At 42.6% G+C, this 18,608-nt stretch overlaps 1 protein-coding gene across 1 annotated transcript in view; it reads left to right on the top strand.

Moving 5' to 3' along the window:
• MFHAS1 (multifunctional ROCO family signaling regulator 1) overlaps positions 1 to 14,844 on the top strand; it is a 93,446-nt gene extending 78,602 nt beyond the window's left edge. The window contains 2 exon segments of the mRNA XM_079139073.1: positions 1,267 to 1,393; positions 12,212 to 14,844. Of these exon segments, the coding sequence (XP_078995199.1) occupies positions 1,267 to 1,393; positions 12,212 to 12,245 (161 nt within the window). The 3' untranslated portion in view covers positions 12,246 to 14,844.
• Positions 14,845 to 18,608: the final 3,764 nt, after the last annotated feature.

Genomic DNA, 18,608 nt, shown 5'->3' with positions numbered 1-18,608 from the left:
AGGGGCCCAAGAGATGGGACCGAGTTTATGTCTTCAGTCTGCCACTTGTTATTTCCTGTTGTATGTCACACAACCTCCTGAGCATTAAACTGAGGACAAACCTTCACCAGACGTTGTATGAATTAAATGCTATGTCTACTTAAAGCTCTAAGTGCAGTGCTGGCACATGGAACATGTGCTTTGTGCACAGCTAACAGGTGCTTAGAAATACAGTATTTTGAACAAGTGGGTTTTTTTTTTGTTTTTTTTTTTTTTGTTTGTTTGTTTTTATCATAGCTTGTCCTCCGGATCTCTAGAGTTTCACATGAGCAAGAAAAGCCATGACTACAATAAAGATGAAGTGTGACTTTCAGTCATGTCTCACCCCCGTGGGCACACCTTTTGTGTCCCTGGTCTGGTTTACTGACTTTCCTGGTTTGACTAGGAAATTTCAGGCAAAAATTGCCATCATCATTGCCAAAGCTGCTTATTGAAAACTGAGAAGACGGAGCACTCTGTGCTGGCTCCAAGAAGAGAAGGAGGCAGGGTGGACCAGCAGGAGGAAACTAAGGAATGGAAGTGGAAGTCCAGCACTGCCTTTAGGGAACTGATGATCTAGTTGGAGAGAGATCATATCCGGGGCATGCAGTATCTGATTTCCTTTAGGCACTGTGGCAATCCATTAAGTTAATCATCTGTTTTTACTAGGTCCCATTAGTCATAAGATAGTGCAGCGTTGGTGCTTTGAGCGTAGCACACAGACCTGGCCTGGAAATGCTCTTGCCAGGAGGGGACTGGGCTGCTTTGGGGCCCTTTACCTTGTTAATACCTTGAGTCGCCTGCTAGTCCAGATCATCTGCATGCAGGGCTTTGTTGAAAGGCTGCTACCTTCTGCCCCAACCCCATCTGCCCAAAATCCTAATTATGAACGCCTTCCTTGGCAGTGCTGCCTCGCTGGGCTCTAGGGAGCCCGGCTCATAAAGATCTCTGAGTTGGTCTGTGAAAAGGAAGGTGAGCAGGATAGTGGCAGATGCTGTCTTTGTCCAGGGGAGGAGCCTTCCTTCCATAACAGGGCACCTTTTCCATGGTGATACAGATGACAATTCAGACAGTGAGGACGGGAGCCCAGCCAGTCCTGCTGTTCTGGGAGCACCTTTGTTCTCCGCCTCCATTGTCCGTAGACTGGCTTCCGCGCTACCTGCCCTTCTCCTTCCCTTTCCACCTCAGACATTGTGTTCCTTTCTCTGTAGGCATCCCTTCTTAATACATTTTCCTCTTCTTCTGCAGGGGAGTTGCTGAGCCAGCCCAGACCAGAAGGAGTGGCAGAAATCATTTGCCCCAAGAACGGCAGCGAGCGAGTGAATGTTGCCTTGGTTTACCCACCTACGCCAACTGTGATCAGCCCCTGTTCTAAGTGAGTTTAGAAAGCCCCTCTGGCCCCCGCTTCCCACTCCTAATCCTGGCTCTGTAGATGTGATAACCAAAAGCCAAGTTAAATTGCATCTGCACAAATCCTCAAAAGTCCCTGCAGAAAGATGTGATTCTTCTGAATGATGTCAACACCATGGCTTATGTAGCAAAATGTAAACTGTTATTTTTCTCTTTTTGCTATTTTTTTTACTTTCACTGATAAAGTTAAAGCATCTTTTAACAACTTCATTGAGCTATCGCAAACAAACTACACAGTTTACTCATTTAAAATGCCCAGTTTAGCCAGGCACCATGTCACATGCTGTAATCCCAGGGACTCTGGAGGCTGAAACAGGAGAATTGCAAGTTTGAGGCCAGCCTCAGCAACTCAGTGAGACCCTGTCTCAAAATTAAAATTAAAAAGGACCAGAGATATTGCTCAGTAGTAAAGCACCCTGGGTTAAATCCCCAGTGCCCCCCCAAATATATATAAATATATAAAATACATATAAATATATATAAGTAAAATGAAATGCTTAATTTTTTGTATATTTATAAGCATATGTAACCAAAAGAACATTCCCCCCCCCACATCATTTATGCAGAACTTTGTCGAGAGGTTGTTAGGTTCTGCCTGAACCCCAAAAGTATCCCAAGTGAGTTCTTAACTCTGTCATTGCAGAATTAAGTGGTTTTCACTTTAGAGAACAGTGAGGAACCATTAAGTAAGAAAAGCCTGCTGAAAATCTGTAAGAGATTCTTTTTTTGCTGCAGGGCTCAACATTTCTAGTCCATCCCTGAAAATCAAGGACCATGCAACTTGCCACCACCTTCTCCCAAAAAGAACTTAAAGACAGAATGCATGTATGCACACTAATTATTGAGTAGAATGTGAGCTTGGTACTCTAGATGGTACCCACCCTGTCTGTTTGGGTTTTTAACTTACATATTTATTTTTGTAGTACTAGGAACCAAAAAAGCCACTTTTAGCTGAGATGAAATGCCCATGTATCTCATACCTTGAAAAAGCAGCCACAGATCTTCTTGGGTCACATCTCATTATCTGGGTGATATCAGCAACATGACTCCTATGCATGCAGCAAACTTTAATTTTTGTGCCTGGTTGGCCACTTAGAATTAACATATTATCATATGTTAAGTTTTGTTGTTGTTGCTGTTTTTATAGGGAAGCTGGAAATTTTGCTCTTGAGAATTGTGACTGTTCATCATCTTGGGAAATTTCCTGTTCAGCCACATGCCAGAGCTCTGCGTGGTAGGAACCATGCATGCCTTGTCCTCAAAGTGGCAGCTCTTTTAGGAACTTTGGTTTCAGACTCTCCAGTGGCATTGTCACACATTAGCAGCTGCTGTGTAGGTGGGAGCCCCCTTTTCACCAAATGGGGCAACTCATAAGACAGAACATCCCTAATCCTAATCTTTGCTGGAAAATATCAATGAATGCCAAGGGAAACTCTAATCTAATACTGTATTCATCATGCTGTTTTATCTAACACGTGCCTAGTTTATTTCATCACTGATGTGACCCTAACGTACTGAAATCTGGTCATGCTTCCTAAATATTAAAGTAGGATTGCTTAGCAAGGTCCTATTATCCCCCATCTTGAACATATCAACAATGCAGAAATTTTATTTATGTTTTTTGAATTTTTTTTTTGAATTTGTATCTATTAGTTCCCTCCTTTTTTTTTCAGATTCATCTAGGGCCATGATGTGGGGGTATTTTAGAACCAGCAGGTATGGAATAAAGGGAAACAGTTATTCAATACACTTTCCATTGGCATAAATTTCCCAAGAGAGACATTAATCTATTGTTTTGCTGTAGATGCATGCCATTTAATAGGCAAAGTAGGGGTAGGAGTTATAATATCCATACTGGCCCCCAGCCAGCGTTATCAGTGTTTTCCCGTGGGCTTCTTGTACTGCCACAGAAAGACCACATTTACACCAACCTGAAAAAAAAAAATGTTATCAGCCTTTCCCTCTGACAGCTTATTGAACCTAAATGAACTGGCAGCTTTAAAATCTCAGGCAATCAGAAAAAGGCAGCCTTGCTGGAGGGAGCACCATTAGGGATCGAACCACTTTTAACCTAGCAATCTGAATAGCTCTATTTTGAAAAGGTTAAAAAAAAAAAAACACAGTGTCTCATAAAACGGATGGCAGCTTTGCAATATAATTCTCAACTCTAAATGAAGGAGTTTTCTTTAAGCTGGAACATTTCACTTCTCTGACAGGACTTATTTTCTAGCGTGGAGACAAGGAGAAAATGTACCTTTCGTGACCATGTACTTGAATGTACGCTTAAGATTTGAAGCCTCTGCTTATGCCATCCCATTTTACACCCCACATCCTTTAAGCATCCACAGCCCATCCATGAACACAATAGCATACATGGGGGCTGGGGAGATAGCTCAGTTGGTAGAGTGCCTGCCTTGCATATACAAGGCCCTGGGTCTGATCCCCAGCACCACACACACACACACTCACACACACACACACACACACACACACACAAAAGCATACATGGAGGCAGCCTGGCCCAGTGGATGGTCTAGTAGAAGGTCTAAAACATACCTGGATAACAGTGTATTAATGTGGAAGATCTGGGGGGGATCGATGAGGATAGCTGTCAGAAGAGGTGGTCATTAAGTCAATGTGACGTAGTGCCACGTCTGAGACTTGGAGTCTGGCAGGCATGAGAAATTGGGAGACTGAGGTTGTTGATCACTAAAAAGTGACCTTTTATTTTCTCTCATCTCACTAAATGAATGTAGATGGCAAGATGGGGCTTTCCTCATCAGGCATCGGAATTTCTGGAGAAAAAAGGACCAGGCATGAGCCTTAAAAACATAGACGTCTCTCAATTGATTCATTTGTGTGTGCTGGATATTCTGGTCTCTCAGATCCCTTCTGCACCTCTAAGGTGGGCTCCTGGCTGGTGAGGCCTTGCCTTTGTCTGTTGGACCTTTTTCTTGTCCATATCCAGTTGGTAGCACCAAGACAGAACTGATAGATGCTGCATTACTATCAGCCTCTCTCAGTGCCTTCCACTCTCAGGTAGGGTGAAACTGTTATTTGTTGTTCACATCAAGAAAGGATGGAAAGTGACAGGAGGACTGTTGATAATCATACTGGGACGACAAGCACCAATCAGAACAGTCCCAGGCAGCAAGATAACCACCCTACTCAGGTTGTCAGGCTAGATCTTTTGGTGGTTTTAAAAAAGACAGTTCAAACCTTTCTCAATTGAGTCGACTCCTCTCATTTATAGATTAGATCAGACACTTGTCATTGAACTACCCTGCCTCTGACCAAATGTAAAATAATGGTACAGTACAGTTTATAAAGAAAAAGAACATCCATGACTATTATTTGGACCTCCTTATGATTTGGGTTTTGTTTTATTTTTGTTTTTGTTACTGGTGATTGAACCCAGGGACCCTTGACTACTGAGCTACGTCCTGAGCCCTATTTTGTATTTTATTTAGAGACAGGGTCTCAGTGAGTTGCTTAACAGGCTTGGCTTTGAACTCACTCTCCTCCTGCCTCAGCCTCCCAAGCCACTGGGATTACGGGTGTGAGCCACCTCGCCCAGCTCTGTATGAGTTTTTGGTTTTGTTTATTTGCAGTACTGGGATTGAACCCAGGGTCTCATGTATGCTAGACAAGTGCTCTACCATGGTCCTTCTTTATGAATCCCAAGCTTTTCTGTTTCTCACTTAAAATTTTTTCTAGGTATTATATTCCCTCATGAGGAGAGGTGCAGAATCAGGAGTCGTCCGTGATTTTTTTTTTTTTTTTTTAAATACGATTTATTCCTGTGGCTTGTCTCCATGGTTGGTGACTCAGGTCTCCACCAGCATTCTGTTGAGAAGAGGTCTCAGGAATGGAATGAAATGCTTCCCTTCCCACACCTGGCCCTCCAGGAAGAAATGACAACTAAGTGACTTTTTGTCCTCTTTGCTGATGATTATATAGAAACATGAGTTATTTCCATACTTTAGATATCTTGATTTTTAAGGATATCTGCATTTGACAGGAGATGAACATTGCATCCTGTAGCAAATTCGCCTGCATTGCTACAAGAAATGCCAACTTCCTCAAGGACACAATTTGCATGAGATTCATTTATTCAAGCTGTACTGTTGCATAATTTACATACCATAAAACTCACCCATTTAGTGATTATCAGTGTACTTACAGTTGTGCAGTGCATCATTCTTCACAGTCCGTCTTCATCAGAAAGATGCCTTGTGCTAATTGCTATCACTTGGGTCTAGTACAACACCTCGTGTCCCATGCAGTCAATAAATCGTTTTAGTGTGACTTTCCAGAGTGGTTTTGCTCCCTTGTGTGTTAGAATTAAACAGTTTTCTAAGTTTTAAAGAAGTTCTCAGAAAAACATGTTATCCCAGGCATGGTTCAGTTCCCATGGTAAGGAATCAAATTGCACCCCCACTGCAGACCCCTTGTTTTCTGGATGAAGGAAAGGTGGATGGATCTGCATGGAGGGAGATGACCCTCCTTCAGGGCTTCTTGGTGGTGGCCCAGTTGACCCCTAGATATTCAGGGGATGCTGAGTCTTGGACATTAGGAGCTAGAAGAGGCAAAAGTAAGTGTTCACCCTGTGGTATCCATTCGAGGATTGTTTCCAGGACTCCACCCCCACCCCCATGGACACAAGAATCTGTAGATGCTCAAGTCCCTTCTTAAAAAAAACCATAATACTATGCATACCTGCATATGACTATACTATATGTATCTCCTATATACTATAAATCATTCCTAGATTACTTATGATGCAAATGCTGTATAGATAGTTGCTAAAAGGTATAGTTTAGGGGATAATGATGAAGGCAAATTCCATACACATGCAGTCCCTCTCCCCGACCCCCCAAAATATTTTCAACCTGCAGTTGATTGAATCTGAGGATGTAGAAATCAAGAATAGGGAGGACCAACTGTACTCTCAATCTTTTTACATTTTTATTTGTGAATGCCTGTTTCCATCCAGGTTGAGATATTTAATATTCTAGCTCACAGGGAACATGAGATTCTTTGCGTAAATGGCAACTTGCCAGTGATACGTCATTTGTAGGTATTCTGCAGGATGTCTCTCTTTTTCTTTCCAAAGAAGTTCAGAGTAATGTGCTGCTCCACCAATTAAACGGTACACTGTGTGATAAACTGCCTGATAGCCAAATTGAACTGCTGATTTCTGTGCAAAAGACAGAACTGAACAGGTTAGCCAGTGAAAACATTTTACCTTAAGGCAGACTGGAATCCAACTCACATTCTTCCATGCGGTTTCTTAATGGACTGACCCTTGAACATACAGGAAGTGGGAATGTATCATTTTCATTTCCTGACAGTTGACCTTTCTCTTCTGGTGGCACCATGTCTGTGTTTTCCATCATCTGGGGAGTGGCAGGAGTTTGCAGAGTGAAGAAAGCAGTTAATTCTGATTTTGGCAGATCCTGTGTTAAAGAATTAGCAAAAATGGGCGGGTTTGAAAATTGTTGGGCTAAGCTTTCTCCTTTTCTAGAAAGTACTCATAACAATAGAGGGCAAGGCTGATATATATACTGCATTTCAAAATCCCTTTTTAAAAACTTGGATTCATGCCTACGTACAGTAGAATTTTCACTCAAGCAACAGTCCAGTGACTTGCTGCTTCTAAGTATTCTCAAAAGTCCACTAATTACTTTGCACAGGAATTTTTGCAATGACTTTGTATTGACATAAGGATATTTAAGATCAACTGAAATAAGCTTTTATAAAAAGTAGAATGAAGACTCTGTGGTCTTTATTCTCATCAGATAAAGAGGCAAAATATGTCTCAGTGCCCTAGGATTAGTTAGTATGGGCTTGATACATATTTTTAAAAACAATGGCACAAGATGAATTTGGTTTTATCACAATGGAGAAGTTTTCAGTGGTCACAGAATTTTAAGGCATGGATGATGGGGATGGTCTGGTGTTTCAGAGGAAAAGGCCAAATGTGGATGTGGCCCTTGGAGTGGTCACATTGTTTTGCATTGGTTTGTTTTGTCCTATGCAAGGAGTGACCACTCATCGCCTGACTGTTCTTACAGGCTAGGAGAAATTGTGTTTCTTTAATCCTTTAGTCTCCCATCAGCCACATTGATACTGGAATTTCTCCCCTCTCTGCTTAGGTACCTTCATACTTTCTTGGAAAATTAAGTGGAAAAGATAGTGCTTCTTTCCCTTATGCCATCATTTTTACTGTACCAAATCTGTGACTTTAGGAGCACCAAGTTTTAAGGGTAAGTCTGGGGGAAGTGCAGAGAGTGTGTTGAATAGGTAAGGCCCTCCTGAAGACCTGGAGAGCTTATGGGGTGAGGGGGGTTGGGGATGAAGAGATTCCACAGAGCAGGCCATCCTAGGGTAGCTAATCTTCTACTTGTCCAGAATGCACTCACATTTGGGAATTAGGAATAGGAAGCTGCTTAATTCTTTCATTTAATTTACTATAATATTTCATATATCAGTAATCTTAGATACATACTAGGTAAAAAAAAAAAAAAAAAAAAAAAAAAAAGAATTTTTAAACATTTACACTATGCTGGGCACACTGGCCCACACCTGAGGCAGGAGGATCACAAGTTCAAGATCAGCCTGGGCAACTTAGTGAGACCATGTCTCAAAATAAAATTAAAGGGCAGGTGATATAGCTCAGAGGTAGAGCACTTGTATAGCATACATAAGGCCGTGGGTTTGTTTCCCAGTACCACACATACAAAAAAAATATATTCTATCGTTATACCAGAATATAACATCAGGAAAAGTCGAGGTTGGTTAACACAGCATATAGCTTTTTAAAAACAGTGTTTCTATTTCTTTTCTCAAAGTTTTATATTTCCCAAATTTGGATCTTTACTATTTTTTGGTGCTATGACTCTAAATATCTGTAAAATGCAGATATTAGAAGTACTTATCTCATGAGGTTGTTTCATATGTACAGGCCATTGCAGGTAAAGCATTTAGTATAGTGAGTTTACTAACTTATTATACTAGTTATTTAGCTAGGATCATTTCTACTAGGAATATATATTGATAGCATGTAAAAGTAAAAAATAAAAACAAAATTCCTCTGTGGATGTAGATGCTGTGACAAAAATCTGCCCACCAACTTACTCAGCAGCTTACTAATTGAAGTGCCTGCTCAAGGAGGGTAAACATACTGTGCTGGATAGGTAGGAAAGGATATTGACTTCCCTTCTTCTCTACCACCAGGCAGGCACAGGTCAAGGTTCATTGCACAAAGATCTGTTTATAAGGTACCTGCAGTAAACCTCAATACACCAATCCCATCTTCATGGAATAAAGAGGAAATGAGAGCTTTCATTTCTTTCTTATTGTAGTCACAAGCCAACAATATCTGTATAAACTCCTCAGAGCAAAAACCCCAGACTCATTGGATCCTGCCAGCAACCATGTAAATCACACAAGACAGAGAGCGCAGAGTCCAAGGCAAAGCCATTTTCTGAATGCACCGCTGTGTCTGCGATCTGCTTTGGGGCAGTTGTCATGGTGCTGGAGGCTCTCACTTGTATTTAAGAATATAGTACATTCATAGAAGATGTAAACTACAGTAAACCATCAGATCAGCAGATGACTGCCATGGAAAAGATGTTTTAATATCCACCCTTCCCAGGAGATGGGGGCATGCCACACTGCGGTGGTGGGGGCTACCTAGGGAAGCACGTACTGGGGTTGATCATGAAGCAGAGAAAGAGGGAGGAACCATGGGCAAAGCTTTTATTGTGGTTTCCATGGGAAGGAGCAAGCAAGGAAGTGAAAGGAAGCTTGGGATTGGCTCATTTAAATTATTCCAATGTTCTTGGGTGAAGAAAAAAAAAAGGCTGTCCCTGGATGTCTGGCATTTGGCCCTGGGGTGATTAGGACAGGTGGATGGAGACTCAGTATGAGGGCAAATGAAGGAGGTGGCTGGGGTCTGGGCTCTGGACAGGTTGGTTTGTATGTGGAAGGTACATGGACAGTGAGTTGTTTAATCTTTTTAGGACCTGGCTACCTCTGGGAGGGCAAGTCCCTCCAGGGTCAGCAAAACCCCAGATATCAAAGCATCAGAACATAGAAAATAAAAGACATGATTAATATAAAATGTTATGGCTTCATTTTCAGCTTCAGTGTTTAAGTACTTTGAGTCAAAATTTCTTTGTTGCATCCTGGGAATGAGTGTCAGGTTTTCTAACCCAGGAACCCCCAGGCTGAGCTCTCCCTTCAGCTCCACACCTCAGTCTCCCATGTCCCACTTGGCAACTCCCCTGAATGTCCTACAGGATGCACAGGTGGAGGACTGAATTAATTGTCTATCTCCCCCAAAGATCTTCGTCTGTCTCTGTTTTCTCTCAGGTAGGGGCAGAGCTTTGCAACCATCTTCCCAACCAAGAATTTGTCAGACTCAATGCCTTTCTCTCCTCTATTCCCCATGCATGGTCTGTCACCAAGACCAGTTGTCCCCTCTTAGCAGTGTGCCTTGACATGCATGAACGTGGCCTTGTAACTTTCTCTTGCACCCTGTGCTTTCCTCCAGCCCCCCTGCTTCTATCAAGGTCCATGTGATGGAGTATCAACTGCCGTGCTACATTGTAATCATTTTGTCCTTCAGTATTATCTTTTAACTTCAACCGCCATCACATCTCTCCCTAAAGCCTTGGATGTCTTCCTGGTGATTACAGGTTCAAGTACAAAATCCTGGGTATGTCCCACAAGGCCCCACAGAACCCAGACACTACTGACCCAGAGATGCTACCTTACTATGGAGGACATCAACCATAGCACCCCCTGTGGGACCTTAGCACCTTTCATCTCTGGGAAGGCTTCTAACTCTAATCAGTTATTTTTTCCTGCAAATCTTTAAGGATGCAGAAATAACCAAATCAGATCCTGCCCTCAAGACTCTTTTATAGAATGAGAATCAAGCGCAGGCCATATAGCCTATCTCGTAGAGTGCCTGCCTCGCATGCTGGAGGCCCAGGTTTGAGTCCCTAGCACTGTGGGATTGTGGAAATAACAAACAAAATATCATCTTCTTACTTTCTTTCCACCCTCCTCAAAAAAAAAAGGAATCAACATTCTAGAATGAGAATCAAAGAAATAAGCAAACTTGTGACTGTTGAATTGCTATTAAACTAAGATGCCTACCATGATAAGTATGTGTATGGAATCTGGGATGTACTCAGAAGAAAGAACTCCACTTTCAGAGAAAGTTCCAGGAAGTCATATTTGAGGTGGATCTTGAAGGATGAGTTTATTGAGAAATAGATTCAATGGCTCTTTTCCCCTGAGAACTCAAAAGTGAAAATTGGTAATGATGTGGAAAACTGCTGAAACTGGTAAACAATGGGATATTCCCTCTCAGGGGCCCTTGATTAGGAGTTCTTGCAATTCTCAGTCTTAGGTGTGGCTCAAGGGAGCAGCCAGCCAGACCCAACTGGCTGCATTTTCAAAGGTTCATTAGATTTCAGTGAAAAAAAAAAAAAAAAAATTTTATGTAGCCCATCTCCCACTTGAACCCCAAACTCATAGCACCAAAACGAACCGCCTGGTTGAGATACATATTTTCATACTCCCATCCTCTTTACAGTTCGATCAATAATATTATTGCTTGAATTTGAGAGAGTTTCAAAACCTTCTGTACTGGGAGTTTACTGTATGAATAGGCCTTCTTTATAGTCGAGTGACACAGGATTGTGACTATCCTGTGTCCCACAGAACCCACCTGTCTTGTATTCATCAAGCGGGCTTTGGAGTCACATGGCCCCGATTTAAGGCCTGGCTCTGCCCGCACTAGGGGTTTTACCTCCCTCCAGGAAGATAGTCAGGTGAGATAGTCAGGTGGTGAGAATTAATCAAATAATGAGCTACAGTGAAAAGCACCGCTCCCGGCGTGGAACTAGACAATGGAAGAAGCTTACTTTGGGTGAGGTTGCTTTTATTAAGCTTGATCAAGCTGATTCTTACATGGGATGGAAGGATGTCTTAGGTGGATACTGAATTGTCAGAGTCTAAACTCAGGAAGCATGAATAGAGATGGGGGTGGGGATCACAGATCGTACCCCTTTTTCCTTTTCTTTCCTTGTCTTTGTATGGCTTATTAAATGGTGCTTAAATGCTTTTAAAACATGTTGTCCTGTGTCATTGTAGGAAAACTGAAATAAAGGATAGGGATATTTGATGTCCCTTTCCTGTAACTATTTGGTTTGACTTGAATGCCGCCGTGTCTAGTCAACTGAGATGCAGCAGATTCTTCACTGCATACTTATCAAACTCTAGACCTGAGTCAACAGCCTTGCTTATAACACTACCTAAAATCATGCTTTTTAGACCAGATAGGCATCCATTCTCACTTATTGGTATACATTTCCACTCGCGGAGCGTGGTGTAATGTGTACAGAGGCGTGCATGTGTTTATTGAGACAGTTTTGTGTTTAGAGTTTGGGTTGTAAATTAGAAATCTAGTTATTCTATAAATTTACAATAGCATAAGTGTTATAGCCAGTTAGCATTATTCCCTCTTTATGGCTGATGTGAGACTAATGTCACAGACAGAAATACTTGACTGATTTACTGCTTAAAACAACTTCCCTTCCTGAGGACGTCAGTGGCCTGACATGTACATGTTTATGAGAGTTATAGGAGTAGAAATGAAAACCCATGCAGAAAATGGATCTGTATCGTCACTCTGGTTTCTTATCATTCGGATTATCATTCTCGGTTGCCTGTCCTCATTTCCGTACTTTCCTCTCTTGTCTAGGAAGAACGTTGGTGAAAAGCACAGAAACCAATGACTTGTGGCTGTGGGATTTCCATGGAGAAAATAGAGCACCAGAACTCACCTGGGGAACCCTCCGCACTTGCAGGCACGTGCTGAGCACTGGAGCGAAGACACGCTCAGGGTGCTTCCAGAGGACCACCGCAGAGGTGGGGAGGGGGCGGGGGAAGGACGGAGAGAGCATGGAGCTAATGTTTCACAACCGGAACCTCAGAACCGTGATCCTCCAAGGAGAGCGCTACTTGAAGAAAAGAAAAAAAAAATTTTTTTTTGAATGGCTTCTCAGGGATTTTGTTTTCCGTGCACATATAAGCCATAGTTACAGTATAGTGGCAGTATTTAGAGCACTCGGGTTTCAGTTCTGTTCAATGTGAAAGAGGGATCGACTGACATTCATTGCTGTTCCGTAACTAGTGTAAAATATGTATATGTTTATCTTTATTTTTATAATATGCAAATACATTTAAATTTATACAGTTTGAAGCTTCTAGCGTTAGTTAACACTGGGTGCAATATTTTGCATGAGGACTGTGCCAAGATGGGGCTGATTTCTTATTTTAGTGTAAGACTTTTTTGTTCTTTCTTTATTCTTTACCTCCTCAGATTTAAAAAAGAAAAGAAAAAAGATGATGTCTATGTATCCGTTAGCCCACGGATCTAGTGTTGCTTCACAGATCGCCACTTATCAGCAGGATCCTTCCATATGCATTTCAGGCAGTGTCCCTTCCCATCTTTATTCTAGGTCCCTGCCTGTAAGTCACTGGGCATGGTGGCAGAAGCATTCCTCTTCTCTGCCCACATATCATTATTGTCCAGGCGGAGATGGGGTGCTCTTAATGGAACAGAGAGTCCATGGAAAACCTCAGTCAGTGTAGCTTCAGATCATCGGGAGTCTGTTTTGAACATGCAAGGGGCTCTGCTAATCATAACCTCTCCTTTCTAGAACAGGTCCAGAATTTAGCAGAGCACTTTGTGAGCCCTCCACATCTGGCTGTGGGACCTTGGGGTAATGCGCTTCCTCATTGGGGAGCATAAACCCACATTAGCTATTCATACAGAGCCTCTTGTAGTAGGACAATCTACTGCCAAGAACTAGTAAAACCCTTGTTTTGAAATCTCTGGGAGGTAAAACTTAAAAAGCAAACCCAACAAATTGCTCTCTAGTCTCCTCCTAATTGGGGCCAAACAGCATATGCTGCAGTAGTAACACATTCTTTGAAGAATGTAAAGGACTCTGTTTACATCTGCCTCCTCCGAGTGTTGATAGAAAATGTGCAAAACCGTTTCACACCAGTGTCAGACAGAAGAGCGAGTCAGCTGGTGTTACTCTTTCACTTTGTTGATGAAGTATTGACTCTTGAAATGCCACAGCATTTGAGGTCTTCACATATGTTTAAAAGAAAGAGTGAACAAGTGGCTGCATTTCAAGACATCACAAATCAATTTTTGTAAAATATTTTGTGCCCCAGGAGTTAACTTCACTGACTCCAGAAGCCCTGGTTATGATTTCCTAATCATCTTAAAATCAAGTGGGATCACACTGTTTTTACATTTTTTTAAAATACTTGAATATGACACTTCAAGTTTGAGATCTCATTTTCCTTTTAGAACACTGTCACAAGACTAATCTGGTTAATCCTTTTGTCACAGTTCTCGTGTGTGTGTGTGTGTGTGTGTGTGTAAACTGAATGGTAACATTTAATCGCTCTATGGACCATTGAATTCTTGGGCAATAAGTTTTTTTAATTGGCATGAGACAGTTCTTACGCTGTCTAATCAATCAACTTTGACCAGTCCTTTGAAAGAGACTCCCAAGTGTATGACTTTGGGCCAACTCCCCATAGGGCCATGTAAATGGAAATAATGCCCCTTCAGGTGACATACCCTCAAAGTGTTTGCTATTTTCATGAACATAAATGCCCATGTTCTTAATATCCGCTCTTTTTTGACAAGTCATGTTTTGTGCTATCATCTAAACCCTAGAGAAGCAGTGGAAGAGGAAACCTTGCTGCCACGTGTGTTTTGGCCAAAAGGTTCACATGATGAGGGTCATGTGACCACAAGAAGCTCCAGAAAAGCGTGAGAACTTGCTTCAGCCTGGCGGGGAGGGTTGGAGATACAGAAAACACTCTGCTCTACAGGAGTTTTCCACAATGTCTATGTAGGAAATTCCGTTTTCTCTTTCAACACCCAGGAAGACTCAGCGGCCAGTGAGGCTGACAGGCAATTCACTAAGCACAAGAAGAATTTTTTTCCAACCACGGAGTCCCTTGCCTCTCAAAGAAATGCCCTCCAAGTTTGTTATGGTTTCTATTCCTGCAACTTGTGGTATCAGAGCCACTTCCTGGAATTGTAAAAGTGCTGCCAGAATAAATGTTTTTCCCCTTCTAAGAAAAAAAAAAAAATGACAGTGTTCATATTTGATACTTGTGCATTGGACTTTCTTTTGAATGAATAAAGAGGAAAGGGTTTGATGTGATTCCTGATGGAGTGTGTGATGTTTTTCATGCCACAGTCTGTGAATTGTAATTGTGGTTTCTCAGTTCATTGTGGGTTATTTGGGCAGAAATTAAAAAAAAAAAAAAAAATCAATAAAAATACAAAGAAATGGTTAAGCAGTGATATTCCTAGAGTTTAGTTATTTGTTTTTACTTTTAATTTTCTCAGTTCAGGAGTAGCTATTTTATGTTTGGTTCTTAAGTTTGAGATATGGGGGTTGGCAGCTTTCATCTCTCTGGGAACTGAGTCCCTGAGGGTGAAGACTCAGTCCGTTTTAAAACTCTGAGTCTGAAACACTGTCTATCTCTTGGGGCTGGAGGTGGAACCCAGGGCCTCAGACATACTAGGCCAGAACTCTAAGTCGGAGCTACTTCCTGTCCCTGACATTGGCTCGGTCTCTAAATAGGATTCTCTTTTTGGTGAGCCATTATAATTATAAATCAAAGTTATGGATTTATGATAGGTTTGGAAGCTCGGTTTCCCTGATCTTCCTTTCAAGGGCTTTTAGCAGAAGTTCTGCCATAGCCTTGTAAGTCCTGCCCTGGGGCCTCTAACAGGCCGCATGAGCAGGCCTTCAGGGGGCCAGACAGGCTCTGTTCCTGCTGCTTTTTTTTAAAAAGGGCAGACAGAGGTATGGAGCGGGAAAAGAATGTGACTGCTTCTTAGAGAGACATAGCCTCTGGGGAAGGACCAAGACCAGACAAGCCCTGACCTGAGGTGCTAAGAAATTGGGGACAAGGAAAAAGGGCCCACTCAGACCAGGTGGGCCTTGTCACAAGATTTCTGAAAAGGAAGGTAAGACCATTGGGTATCCTGAAATCAAACTTGCCTCTGGCAGTGAAAAAGCTGAAACCATTTGGCAAAATTTCCAAGGGTAGTGTAACAGGAAGTGTGGCCCCTGTGAAGTGCCCCTCACAGAGCTGACAGTCAATGCCACTGCTGTCCCTTCCTGTTGGAGAGAGCACAGATTGAGCATATGTCATCCATTTGGCCCTCATTTTTTTTTTTTTTTTTTTTTTTTTAAGTCAGAAAACTGAGTTAAACTTGCTGAGCAGGTCACACAGAGAAGCGGGTACCAGAGTTGACAATTAGAAGTACGTTATTTATCACATACATTGTTCCCTCCCAAGGCTCTTTTCCCCAACTGGTGAGTTTTTTTAAATAGATCCCAGGTTTACTGAACTTTGAATCCAGCACAACTAACACAGAGAAGTTGCTTCTCTGCTGACTCTCACTGAGAAGGACAACTTTGCACATGACTGCATAGCCCCAGTGGGATAGGAAGTGAGGAAAGTCGTCACCTGGCGGGACTCGCACCTGCATTGCAAAGGAAGGCCTATGTCATGGTCGGACTGGAAGGCTTCTCCAGCAGGTGACCTTTGGAAGTTATCTGGGTTGAGCAGCAAGGAGAAAATTCACCCCTGCAGAAACTGATTTGAATATAAGTTCCTTCAGGAAAGAAATGCCTTTTTTATGCAAAAAAAGTTTTTGAATGAAATGAATGTCATTCTAAACACTGACCCTGGACTAGGGATGTAACTCAGTGGTAGGTAGCACTGGGTTCAATCCCCAGCACCACAAAAAAACAGGGCTGGGGTCGTGGCTCAGTGGTAGAGCACTTGCCTGGCATGTGTGAGGCACTGGGTTCCAATCTCAGCACCGCATATAAATAAATGAGTAAAGGCATGCTGCCCATCTACAACTACAAAAGAATTAAAAAAAAAATTTAAAAAGAAATACTTCATTTATTCTGGTACTGGAGCTATTGCCCTAAAAAAGAAAAAAGATACTTTAAAATGTCTTAGAAGAATAGTATGTGAATAAGTGTAAGCAATACACAAATACAGAGAAAATTGTGAAGGTGTGCAAAATTTGGGAAACTGGTATGTGAATGTGTGGGTAACATGGGAAGACAGAGTTTGAGACCACTAAGGAATCTGTTCCCCACCCCCACCTCAGTCTAATACAATCTACAGAGAGAACAGGTGATTCGATTAAGAATGTCTGAAGGGCCCCTAAAAGCTTTTAAAATTGCTGACAAAAATTTTATTGGAGGATTTAAATTATTTCTTAATTTGAAATTTATAGTTATCATTTTTCAATGTTGTTTCAGTGCAGCCAAAGATTTTTCAGATAAATACAACTCATAAATTTGGGAAAATTTATTTGACTTGTGAAAACTTCAACAGTAGTCCCCAGTGACTACTTCCTCCAACCATGCCCCATCTACCTATGGTTACCACCCAGTAGTGCATTTGAGGTTTATAGCCCTTGTAATGTAGTGATTTACCTCTGAAATTACCAGAATTTCTCCTAACACATGAGCTTTTAGGGGGACATTGAAGATTCAAACCATCCATTTGGTGGATTGATAATCTGAATGACTACTAAGTGGTAACTGTTGGCAGGTGGGACATGGCTGGAGAAGATGACCAGTAGGACTAAATCTTATCTCTGTCTCTGGCCTCTCTCTCTCCCTCCCTCTCTCTCTCTCTCTCTCTCTCTCTCTCTCTCTCTCTCTCTCTCTCTCTCTCTCTCTCTCTCTCTCCCTGGCCTCTCTCTTTGATTTTCTATACCTCACCCTTCTGCCATGATGTCATGATAATGTTCAGCTTTACCTCAGGCCCAGAGCAATGAAGTCGGTGACCACAGACTGAAACCTCTGAAACCATGAGCCAAAATAAACCATTCCTCTTTTAGTTGTTTGTTTCAGGTATTTTGGTCATAGCAAAAAAAAAAAAGCTATTAATACGCCTGGCCCCTCCCAGAGTTCCAAGTTCTGGAAGTGCTGCCCTGGGCCCTATATTCTGGGCAGATGTGGTCAAGTAGAAGGAAATTTCCCCCTTCCCTTGACTCCTTGTCTGGGGCTACAGTTTTACTTAGTGAGGGCCAGGGTCCTGACCTTTCTCGTATCCTTCAGCCCCTTGTTGCAGAAGCTCTATTCCAGACAAAAGTAACTGAAAATATGGCTCCTCCAATTCATAGAACTGAAGCTCCACAGAGGGCTAAGAATACAGCCTGATTGCTCCTGCTTGGCTCTCACAGGGCGAAGAGGCCATGCCAGGGGAGGTATGCCAAGACCAGAGGCTGCCGCCTCACCCTCCATAGAACCCACTTGTGGAGCAGGAGTGTCATTCCAAAAGAGGGTCCTCTCCCTCAGTTCCAAGCAGGCCAGGGCTTTGCCAGGGGAAAGGCAGTCCATAGGAGGAATAGCTCCTCAGCTGTACCTGAGGGGACTAGAGAACAGACTGCCCAAGGGCATCCTCAAAAATCAGTGGAGACCTTGGTGGACATCAGGAAAGGCAACTGACAGCTTTGGGTGCAGGTGAAATGCAGAGCAGACTGGAGGTTAATAGAACCAGGGGAAGAGCCAAGAAGAGCACTCCTGCCATCACAGTGGATCCTGGGGGATGGGAAGACCTCACACATATGCAAGGCTGCACCGGCCAGGACTGTTGAAGCAGGATGCTGGGCAGCCCTGAAAGCATTCCCCAAGCCACACACAGACCAGTCCACACAAGGCAGAAGCCTCATGGCCCAAGGGGCTTAAACACACCCACTGAGCAACTCCTACAGAAAACTAAGCTACTCCAACCTCAGGGTGAATCCCAGGAAGCCCATCTTAGCACTAAAGCCACACTGATTCCTAGCAGTCTACAAAACTGTGTGTGTGTCATAGGCCAAATTCCTCAAATGATCAGAGAGAGAGCTCCAAGCTCCTTGACCCTGAATGCAGAGCCAAGAAGAAGAAGAAGAAGAAGAAGAAGAAGAGGAGGAGGAGGAGGAGGAGGAGGAGGAGGAGGAGGAGGAGGAGGAGGAGGAGGAGGGAGAGGGAGAGGGAGAAGAGGAAGAAGAGGAAGAGGAAGGAGAGGAAGGAGAG

The sequence above is a fragment of the Sciurus vulgaris genome (genome assembly GCF_902686455.1).
Source record: "Sciurus vulgaris genome assembly, chromosome: 5".
NCBI classification, from domain to species: Eukaryota; Metazoa; Chordata; class Mammalia; order Rodentia; family Sciuridae; genus Sciurus; species Sciurus vulgaris.
Note: the sequence above shows the minus strand (reverse complement) of the source record. Positions and strands in the feature narration are given on the sequence as shown.